The sequence below is a fragment of the Hemibagrus wyckioides genome, linkage group LG13, assembly GCF_019097595.1.
Source record: "Hemibagrus wyckioides isolate EC202008001 linkage group LG13, SWU_Hwy_1.0, whole genome shotgun sequence".
In the NCBI taxonomy this organism is placed as follows: Eukaryota; Metazoa; Chordata; class Actinopteri; order Siluriformes; family Bagridae; genus Hemibagrus; species Hemibagrus wyckioides.
In genome coordinates this window covers 25,605,762-25,616,727 of record NC_080722.1, presented here as the reverse complement: position 1 = coordinate 25,616,727, position 10,966 = coordinate 25,605,762, and the positions used below count along the sequence as shown (strand labels likewise).

At 40.2% G+C, this 10,966-nt stretch overlaps 2 protein-coding genes across 4 annotated transcripts in view; both read right to left on the bottom strand.

Annotated features, from left to right (window-relative positions):
• Window positions 1-438: 438 nt before the first annotated feature.
• dkk1b (dickkopf WNT signaling pathway inhibitor 1b) lies at window positions 439-1,968 on the bottom strand. Its single transcript, XM_058406792.1, has 4 exons — window positions 1,696-1,968; window positions 1,460-1,601; window positions 1,157-1,306; window positions 439-1,067 (listed from the first exon to the last, which is right to left on the bottom strand). Exons 1-4 carry the CDS (start codon window positions 1,870-1,872, stop codon window positions 817-819), a joined length of 720 nt encoding a protein of 239 aa, XP_058262775.1. The 5' UTR covers window positions 1,873-1,968; the 3' UTR covers window positions 439-816.
• Window positions 1,969-5,868: 3,900 nt separating this feature from the next.
• prkg1b (protein kinase cGMP-dependent 1b) overlaps window positions 5,869-10,966 on the bottom strand; it is a 160,156-nt gene continuing 155,058 nt past the window's right edge. For all 3 annotated transcript variants that reach the window (XM_058406776.1, XM_058406775.1, XM_058406777.1), the window contains 8 exons: window positions 10,783-10,922; window positions 10,589-10,678; window positions 10,358-10,499; window positions 10,103-10,266; window positions 9,195-9,317; window positions 8,248-8,310; window positions 8,066-8,132; window positions 5,869-7,307 (listed from right to left, as the gene is read on the bottom strand). In XM_058406776.1, the coding sequence (XP_058262759.1) occupies window positions 7,209-7,307; window positions 8,066-8,132; window positions 8,248-8,310; window positions 9,195-9,317; window positions 10,103-10,266; window positions 10,358-10,499; window positions 10,589-10,678; window positions 10,783-10,922 (888 nt within the window). In that variant the 3' untranslated portion in view covers window positions 5,869-7,208. The remainder of the gene's footprint in view (window positions 7,308-8,065; window positions 8,133-8,247; window positions 8,311-9,194; window positions 9,318-10,102; window positions 10,267-10,357; window positions 10,500-10,588; window positions 10,679-10,782; window positions 10,923-10,966) is intronic.

Here is a 10,966-nt window from a genome sequence, read left to right as displayed (position 1 = left end):
CGGTCACACTGTTGTCAGCCATATGCCCAATTGACATTTTCATAAAGCATTCTATTGTATGGAAATCAACAGGAAACGTGACTGTACAGCTTTGTACCTCATGTTAATCAAATAGCTTTAAGCAACCTTATTAAGTACATAAACATAACTATTAGCCATCTGTTGGCTAGCCTCGCTTGCACCCATTCATCCACGCACACACACACACACACTGATAGGTTTCCTCCATATATATTAACTATCAGGTACTGTCACGTTGCTACCTTTAGTGTTAATAATCAGTATAAATGAATGTAGCTGTTATTCCACTAAAAATTCATCTTTGGTCGTTTATCTTTTTATTAGTGATTGTAACAAAATATCTGCATATCATAAGCTATAACAGATATCATCTACCAGATCCATCTTTGCATACGTAGACACGGTCCGAAACATAAATATCGTTACACTCTTTATTTACAATAAAAAATAGACATATATCAGACTCTGTATGATTGTGAAAATCTGTATATACAAAAGGGGGGTGATGCATCCTCTGTGTGTTGACAAAAATCAGAGTTAAGTGCCAACTTCCTAATAGTATTTACAATACAGTAATGTACTGCAACCATCAAATGCCAAGTTCCATAGAGAAACATTTATATCTACTCTGCGATGTTGACACACACAACTGGAGATGGAAAGAAATAAGAACAATAAAAAAAAATTCCCATTCCATATCCATTTCTGCTGGTGACGTTTTTCTATGTTCTTTCAGACACGCTCCCGCTTCCCAGAAACATTCGGGAAATAATCCTTGAATCCTTATTGAGCATCTCAGTGTCTCTGGCATGTATGGAGGCTTCGTGAGGCCTTGCTGTGATCTCCTTTCTGCATCCTGCAGCTCAGACCTTCTCCGCAGTCACAGCGCTGGAAGAGCTCCAGAGCATGAGTACCTTTCCTCTTGTGCTTGGTGCACACCTGACCCTCTTTCAGCACTGGCTTACATATCCTGGACCAAAAGTGGCGGGCACAGCACAGACCCTCCAAGCAATCTGAAGATCTCAGGCAGGTAGCTCCTTCCATACCTGAAGCAATGCACACACACACACAAGTCAGACTTCCTGCTACACAGAGTTGAAAGAGTAGGTCATTTGATTGTAATAATGGGTTTTACCTTTAAGGATTAGAGGTGCACCTTGAGTTGCTGCTGCTGCTTTGGATTGCTGGACCACAGTAGCGTTCTCCTGATGTAGCGTGCTGATGGGCACAAGCTTTTCTACTCCAGCTTGGAGAACCAGGTCTGGGTCGTTTGCTTGACACACTCCTGTGATAGATGTTATAGGATCATTAAAGTTTCTGATTTACTGATGATACATGATGACAAGAAACAAGAAACACTGTTTTGTTTGTTTGTTTATATACGTTATATATATGTTTATATATATATATATATATGTTAGTAATAAAGTCCTCTTACCGTTGCTACAGTGGTTGCCTGGGCAGCACATGGCGTCCCGAATGCAGCGCTTTCGGCGCTTCCTGCACTGAAGGCACGCGCCACGGGACAGTAAGCAGAATTCCTCGCGGCCGCACTCAGGGTCAGCTGTGCACACGAGTGGCTAGAAGAGGAGAGAGAAAGAAAAAAGTAAACATCAAGACAAACACGGGCTAATTGCGCACAACAACAAACTCGTGCAAACTGATGCAACTTACCTGCGCTGTATCGATAGCTAAGTTCTGCTCCCCGCCGTCCACCGGCAGCACATCTGGGTTGGCGGTGCCCGCAGCTGGACCGAACTTGATGGCGTTGGAGTTGTGTAAAACAACGCTCGCGGCTGCAGACGTGATCAGAGTGAGGCACCAGGCGGAAAACGCCACGAGCGACATCATAGCTGATATTCCTTCAAAGCAACAGGCTTCAGAAAATTCCTCTCTGGAGATCTCTGAGGGTTTCCAGGCTGCCGGTCTGCAGCTCGTGACGCTTCATTTATACCCCAGGTTCGATGTTTGCGTTCCCCGCCCCTCGCCGTAAGTCACAAAGGGAGGTGGAGGACGAGGAGGAGGAGGACGGGGAGGGGGGATGAAATTTCAAAAGCGCCGCTGCCGGTGTGTTTGGTGTGTTTGGCAGGGCAGGGCGCGCATTGTGGCCTTTAAGCCTCGCGCCGTGTTTGTGCGCGAGCTCACATCAAACGCAGCGCGCGGCGCTCTGTTAGCCGAGCTGTTATCCCTGCTTTAACTGGAATTAACGCGATGTGTATTGGGCAGCATTCTAATCAGCCGGGATTATTGTGGAAGTTGGACGCATTGTGCATCCCCGAAAAGTGCGTTTATAGCTTACTTCACCCTCGTTTGCACTGCATCTCTCACTTAAATAGCCTACATCAGTAAATATGGGCTTCATTACACCCAGATTTAGTAGGTTGTTATTATTTATGTAGAGGATCTTGCATTGTGTATGAAATGATATGAGACAATAAGACAGTAGCCTTCTTAGTAGATTTCTCTTCTTCTTCTTCTTCTTCTTCTTCTTCTTCTTCTCTCTTTCTGCTTCTTCTTCCATTAGCCATATTGTGATGGAGGGACTTTGAAATGCAGTCGATAAAACAAAAGTAAGCAAAGATCAAAGGCGGAATGCAAATGAGAAGGCGGGGAAAGTTTACCGAATTAATTATCATTCAGTCTGCGCTCGCGAGTAAATAGTGGCTGATTAACACTGAGGTAAGTAAGTGGTCCTGGGCTTGTGAAGCTCAACTCTACAGACAAGAGGGCTGGCATTTATTTAAACTGTTTGTGTTATCTTAAAGGCAAGGGGGATGAGAGGGGAAAAAAGAAATCACACACATCTCTGTCTTCTGTGTAAAGCTAATTGGTTTCAAAACGGTGGATTTAATGAATGTGTCAATTGAGTTTTTAGACATGGATCAACAGGAGTGACGTACAGATGTCTTATTTGATATGACGTCATCAAATCAGGCTTGCTTTCTGAACAAAAAAGTGGGATCACAGACATATAAACTCTACAGCCTAAAGTTCTGAAAGTTCACCTGATCTTTACATCTATATGTTTGCTTAATGAACATTTCATTCCGGATTTAGTTCCTCTTCGCTGTTATCATAAGCTCCGCTCTTCTGAGAAGGCTTTCTGGAAAGACTTTGAAGCAAGGCTGTGGGGATTTGTGATCATTAGTGAGATCTGATGCTGGATGAGAAGGTCTGGGGTTCAGTCAGCGTTCCAGTTCATCCTAAAGATGTTCAGTGGGGTTGAAGTCCAGGCTGTGTGCAGGACACTCGAGTTCTTTGACTTTGACATGGAAGCTCACTTTCAGTGCTTGTCATGCTGGAACATGTTTGGCCCCATTAGTTCCAGTGAAGGGAAATTGTTATGCTGCAGCATATAAAGACATTCTATACAATCTTGTGCTTCCTGAGGTTACGAGTGTGATGTCAGGTGTATACAGTAGCATATCATACAGCCATTACTCATGTTGTATTTTTGTTATACTACTCTTTTTAATTATCATCACCAAACATGCTCCTTAACACTTTCCTTTGACTATTAAATATTTATCTTATTTCATTCAGCTCGATAAAATTTGTCATTGGCATAATATCCTGTTTATTTCTCTAAGTCTCCGGATGAGACGCTTCTTGATTAAGGATTTAACAGTTTCACAGTGTGCTGAATACTGTGGGATAACCTTCCACGGCGAAGCCCTTTGATGTGGCCGACACAGAGGTCACTCATAACTGCCGACGGCAGGACAAACGCTCAATACACTTCATTAGATGCGAACTGGCAGCTTTTCGTCCTCGCACTCTTTGGGCTTTGTTTTAACTGGACAGCACAAAGCTCAGTGTAAAATGGAGGTTGTAAGCGGTCTTTGATGAACACACACATCAAACAAACCCTGAGCGCTGAGTCTTAATCTGGCTTTATCTAAAAACACCCTTATCACAACAGGCCACTTTTAGCGGCTTTCTTTCTGTGCTAAGAGTCATTGTTAATTATATAACGACAAATTCTGATTTTAAATGCCTGGATGTGGCTTAGAGCTTGTCTACATCTGCCAAGAAACAGCACACAAAACAGCTGCCTACATGCCTTTTTGGTGTAAATGCTAAATTAGAGATAAAGTTTCAGTTTCATTGAATATGCAGAAAAAAAAAATATTGTTTTATGGAGGAAGCCAAATCTTTTCAGGCGAAAATAGCTGTTTAATGCCAGCTTATTAAAACTGGTGCTAGAAGTCATTACATCAAAGTTTCAAAATTTTGATATTCCCTGTAATCATTTATATATCAAAACACATTACATGAATTAAGAACATTCACATTTTGAAGATATTCTCTCAGAACAAACAATAGATTGATTGAATGACTTTCTATAGACAGACAACACATATTCTTTACATATTTAGAAGATGCTATAATTTCAAAAAAGAACCCAAACTGAAGCCCTGGTACTGAGGAAACAGACACAAACACAATCAAGGTTTCTGATGGAATGATCAGATCAGATGGAAAATCAATAACATCTGCCGGAAAAAGCACTAGATTTGCTGTTCAGATTCTTTTGATTTTAAATGACGTCTATAATAAACTAGAGGTGAATTTAGCGCAGGAACGAGATGTTCGGCTGGTTTCAACCCAGCATCATGGCATCATTGTGGTGACATTATGTAGAGGATTCGCTCACTGTGTCGTGTACTTGGCAGCTGGGTGAACTCCCTGGATGAACACGCTACACAAGTCTATGATTAATCATTAGTAGTTAGGTGTGCCCAAGCTGATTCATTCAAACCCCAATGACCAGAAATGTCCAGGAGGAAATTGTCTTGAAATTTTAATAAGGCCACCTGCAGCCCTCTAAATGCAATGAACATTCCAAGAGCTTGTATTGTGGTTTCGTCTTTGTGTGACTCTCAGATGTCATCTTTTAAACTATAGTAAGAAGTGATGTTTGTTTGTTTTTTCCGAATCTCAAGAAGACCAGACCTAGACCTGTCTGCATTCTCCAACTCAAACCCAGACTATTTAATTGGTGTTGGAACTCTTCATGGAGTATCTAAGCATCGTCATTAAGCACATCAAAATATTAGGTACGCTAAGATGCATTTTTGGATGCAGCCCTCCATTGTTCTGCTTTCAGGAACTTGATGCCCGTGTACTCAGTCTAAAACCGTCTCTCTGATGAAGCTCCAGGACCAGTATCTTTGCTGACATGAAGGCACGCCGTTGACGGAGAGATTGTCCATGTTTGGAGTGCTGTGCAGATTGGCTCTCTCACCGCTCTAATGGACCCCAGAAGTTCTGCTTAATATAAACTGACTGGCACGTCACAGTTTGGAGACAAATAACTCAAGCATTTAATTCACCGTCTTCAGTGTAGAATAGGAAGAAAAGAACAAAATACTGGAATTGTGAAATTTAGAAGTGGAATATAACAATAACCAATCTCTCACGAGCATTTTGCATTTCGTTAATCAAACTCATTCATGTGTCAAATCCTGAACCTCCTGAAATGGTCCTCACAGATTATTTCTTTAATATATTAGGATAAGATATACAATTCAAGCAGGAGATTAGAGATGAATGATGTCATCTGCACCTCCAGTAATTACGCCTTTTGATGTCTGAGACAGTGCCTTTTTGGGGAACGGTCGTTTTTCAAGTTTATCTATGTCGGAGAGGGCAGGGAAGATAGCTGTTTACAAACCATTATCACTCACTGATATGAGTCAGAGTTAAGCCAAAGCTCAGTGTTTAGCCCTGTGAGGTCATGATGAGCTTCTTACCAAGTGGAAAGACGTGATCACGGAGCAGCAATACGGTCCTGATAGGACAGACAGAACAGCAGAATGGTAAATTAAGACTACTAGGTCCAAATATTCTTGATGCTTTTATTGTAAGAAAAAGGCATATAAATCGCTGAACTTTAAAAAAGCCACAAACGAGTAAGGATTACATATTTGAGGTGTTCAACTAGTCATGCAGCATCAGTACCAACGTAGGGTCTATATTGAATGCCATTGAATTAAGGCACTTCCCATAATGCCAGAAAAACAACAAACAAACAGGAAAAAAAAAACAATAAGCACAAACTGTCCATCGTGAAGTTTTGGACACAAGTTTTTTTGTTTTGTTTTTTTGCACAAAAAACATTTCTACAAAGTACCATACAGATAAAACATATTCCAAAGAAATTAAATAACAAAGCCAGCTTTACTCTGACATTTTTTTTCTTCTACAAGTATCACAAAAATATCAGCACTGAATATGTACATAAATATTTACCTCTGGTCCTACAATAAATAAAAATCCCTAATTTGTTTTCCAGCACAGTAGTTTGTGTTCAAGCTATTGTCAGCCTTCAGGCAGTCGTCTAGCCATCAATGATTGTGGTTATGGAGTCGGCATGGACAGCGATAAGGTCAGGGCGGATCGTATAGCAGCATATAAGCGATGATTGTTTGCTGATTTGTTTGTCTTTCTCTTTATGCACTCGTTCGCATCAGGTAGCTTGTGTTTTGTCACAGACTGCCCTCTGGTGGTGTAAACCTGCAGACGCTGACCCTTGCCTAAGACACGTTCAGTATAAGAGTGGATTTTATTTTTAAAGAATACAGAAATGTGAGCTTTTGTTATGAATAATCATCCGGCTATAAGCATGGAGGAGAAGCATTACAGTGGAAGGGCATTTCAGATGTCATATTAAAGACATTTTCCCCCTTGCAACATTTATTATCTATGATTTTACTGTATAATGAGACTTTCCAAATATATAACAACCATACACACACAATCATGATATACTGTTACACTGGTTAAGAAACTAAAGTTCAGAGAAGCAAGTGAACAGCATGACCTCCGCTAGAAAATTCTGTCCCATCCAATCATGTCATTAAGTTTAACTCATGCTCTGTCCAATCAGCAAAAGGCAAATAGAGCAGAAGTGTAAAGGTGTATGAATGGACAGAAAGAGAAGGAGGAATAATGAGATGTGATAAAGCTATCAGAGTGTGTCTTCAAAACTCAGCACGCAGGGTGTTAATGGAACTGGGGCATCCCAATGGGGACAGCATTGGGGAAGGCATCATGGTGACCCAGAGCTGGACTCTCTTTCTTTTTTTTTGTTTAATTTTGCCACCGTGAGCAGCAGTCTCTAAACTCACTCAACACAACCATGTCCTGAAGGTCCTGACTGACAGTCAGACGGGTAAATCGGATCAGAAATCCGTGTCCCAGCCTGAGTTGTCGTCGGGTGGCGGGTCCTCGTTGTCCTCAGGGAAACTGTCAAAGTTACTGGTGTCGGTGGGGGATGACACCTGAGTGAGAAAAGCACAACTCTAATAAGAATGTTTAAGTAAATTCATTAAGTATAATTGTGTTGCATCCATTCATCCGTCCATCCATCCATCCAAATAAACATATATCCATCAATCCATCCATCTATTTATCCATCCATCTATCCATATAAACATATAAAATATATCCATAAATCCATCCACCAAATCATCCATCCATACATCCATATATCCATCCATCCATTCATTCATGCATGCCTTGATAAATCCATTAATCCACCCATCCATCCATCCATCCATCCAACTATCCATCCATCACTTCATTTATCCATCAATCCATGCCTCCATATGTCCATCCAGCTATTCATTCACCTATGCATTGATAAGTCCATCCATCCATCCATCCATCCATCCATCCATCCATCCATCCATGCCTCCATATGTCCATACTTGCATATGTCCATCCATCCATTCATTCACCCATGCATTGATAACTCCGTCCATCCATCCATTAATCCATCCATCCATCCAAACATCCGAACATGCATCCATATTAATATATATCCATTAATACGGCCATCAGTGCAGCCATATGTCCATCCATCGATCCATCCATCCATCCATTCATCTATCCATTCATCCATCCATCCTTAAAAACATATACCCATCAATTCATCCATTTATGCATTAAGCCCATCAGTCAATCCATCCATACATCCATTTACTCATCTATCCATCCATCCACACATTCATCATTAGTAGAAACAGAAGAAACTTACTTCAGGTATAATAGGAGGAGTAAGAGTCCCTTTACGCAACCCTTCCCAGTTAAAGCCTTCAAACCATCTGTGTTTAGGAGATAAAATGATCAGGGATAAGATGAGAATTGTTATTTACTATTATTTATTATTTATTAAATACCATTATTATTGCACACCACACCATTTTGCATACTACTTACTTGTGCTTTTGGATGTCCTTCACCCCATTTTTTAAGTTTCCGAGTCTCTCAGATGGATTGTCCCTGTATAAAACATGAAATAAATTAAAAATGAATTAAAATGGATCACTAGACAAGAGTAACATAAAAACCAGTGTTAATTAACCAACATAGCCAGTGTTAACTAAGGGTTACACAACTACTCCTTTTCCTAAGGACATGACTATCTGAGATTTTAATTCATGCAACAAAGAAATGTGCTTCATTGAATTTCAGGCTACACAGTTAACAAAGAAAAGTAAACAAACCCGCAATAAATAAAAATTATGCAAACTAATACACTATTTTGTCGTACAAATGATTAAAGCGCACTTGATGAGCTCATGGCTTGGCTGAAATGATTTATTCTGGAGGACATGGTGTCTACCGCAGCATCTGAAAGGGTTTTGTTTTTAAAAAATCTTTAGTCACGTCCGAAATCGAGTCCAGATCGGTTTATTTGAGCTGGAATGTTCTGCTGACCCGACTGGACTGGAATTGGATAGTGATGTGAAACTGGTGGCTTTACAATCGCTCTTTTGCACATCACTGGTCATAATGGATTTTTACTGATTTTACTTAGCCACAGCGCAGTGATTTAATTGAAATTTTATTTAGCCTTTAAGGACAACAGCAGGAGAAATTCCTTCAGGAGTGTGAGAGAAAAAAAAACACAGTCTGGCACTGACCTCTCCACTCCATGCAAAGTGATATCAAAATGTTTTGAAGCCAATTAAAAAGACTTTTCCAGCACCGTCTTAGTGTTCAGTTTACAATGTGCCTGTATCTTCTTACTGGTTTTTCCACCAGCCCACCTGCTGACATCCCCACAGTGATGACTAATGAATGTATTAGTTAATAACTCATTAATTAACTAGTCTATACAACCCCTGCTATTAACACAGCACAACACTTTAAAAATCTCCTACCTGCATAGCTTCTTTATTAGATTGGCAGCGTTTTTGGTGATCTTCTTTGGGAATTCGATCATGTCAATACCTCTTAAGATTATATTGTACGTCTTCATTGGATCTGGCCCTGAGAACGGCGGGCTGCAAAATGGAATGACAAAAAGTTTTAAAGAAAATCTTATATTTATTTGATTTTGTCTAAATTTCTAGCTGCACACTGGGCACTTTACATGGCTAAGACAATCTTCTGTCCTAGCTCTGTGGTGGTGTTTTGTGTTGAACTTTGTTGTTGTATGTTTATGTAGCACCAGGTCCTGGAGAAACGTTGTTTCATTTCACTATGTACTGCATCAGCTATTTGTGGTTGAAATGACAATAAAGCTTCTTGAATCTTGAAATCTTGAATCTATGCATCTATGCATCCATATAACTACATCCATCCATTCATATAATTCATACATCCCTCTACCATCCATCCATCCATCCATCCATTTAACCTTATATCTATCAATCAATCCACCCATTCATATAATCCATCCAACCTTCTATCCATCCATCCATTTATCAATCCATCCATCCATTTAATCTTATATTTATCAATCCATTTATCCATTCACATAATCCATTCATCTCTCTATTATCAATTCATCCATCTATACATCAAACCATCCACCCATTTAGCCTTATACCCATCAATCAATCCATCCATCCATCCATCCATCAATCCATCCATATAACCACATATTTATCCATGTATCCATCCATATATCCATATAGTCATCTATCCCTCCATCCATCCATCCATCCATCCATATTTAATATGCATTATATACTGTATATGGATATCTTTAATCTAATAAAAATCTCTTATTTATTAGATTTTGTCTAAACTTCTCTTTAAACACCCAATTATTTTTTTTTTTTACCTGCCAGTCAGGAGTTCATACATGAGGATACCAAGTGACCAGTAATCTGCTGAGATGTCATGACCTTTATTGAGAATAATTTCTGGGGCTACATATTCCGGTGTTCCACAGAAAGTCCATGTCTTCTTCCCGAATCCAATCTTTTTGGCAAAACCAAAGTCCACCTGCAATGAAACCGAATGATGTGAAACCCCTCAGATTCATCATCATTATATTCAGCGTAAGATCATAAAGGTGTCAGAGATGGCATCTCACCAGCTTGGCATAGCCTCTGTGATCTAGGATGAGATTTTCCGGCTTGAGATCTCGGTAAATTATTCCTTTGGAATGCAAATAAGCGAAGGCTTCTACTACACAGGCTGTGTAAAAGCGGGTCGTGGAGTCTTCGAAAGATCCTCTGGAGATGATGAATAAGGTAAAAATGTCAGAATTTGGACTAAGACATGTCGTACTGCAGTGACGTAGAGCTGTAATGGAGCTGGTTACCTGTCTCTAAGAATGGTCCAGAGTTCTCCTCCCAAACAGGCTTCCATCAGCATATAGAGATATTTGCTGTCTTTAAATGTCCTGTATAATCTGAATTAGCAAAGTGTATAAGAGTTATTTAGCAGTCATAATGTTCTAACTCCAGTGTAAGTGTAAATGTAATAGTAAAGGATGTTGCTTGGATTGTTCACTACCTCACTATAAAGTCTGAATGAGCCTCCTGCATGATGTGCTTCTCGGAGCGGATGTGTTCCTGTTGCCGCGTGTCCACTATGTGGCGCTTTTTCAGAATCTTCATGGCAAATGTTTTGGTCTCCTCGCTTTTGAGCTGCACCTGGAGGGAAAAGTCAACAAGAGATAAGAGGACAAGCGAATAAG

What these genes read in the sequence shown, in the direction of transcription:
- dkk1b (XM_058406792.1), bottom strand. Translation starts at nt 1,872, where the DNA reads ATGATGTCGCTCGTGGCGTTTTCCGCCTGGTGCCTCACTCTGATCACG. An exon ending in AGGCAACCACTGTAGCAACG is followed by an intron (nt 1,307 to 1,459) that starts GTAAGAGGACTT and finishes CATCTATCACAG; the next exon opens with GAGTGTGTCAAGCAAACGAC. An exon ending in TGCACCTCTAATCCTTAAAG is followed by an intron (nt 1,068 to 1,156) that starts GTAAAACCCATT and finishes GCATTGCTTCAG; the next exon opens with GTATGGAAGGAGCTACCTGC.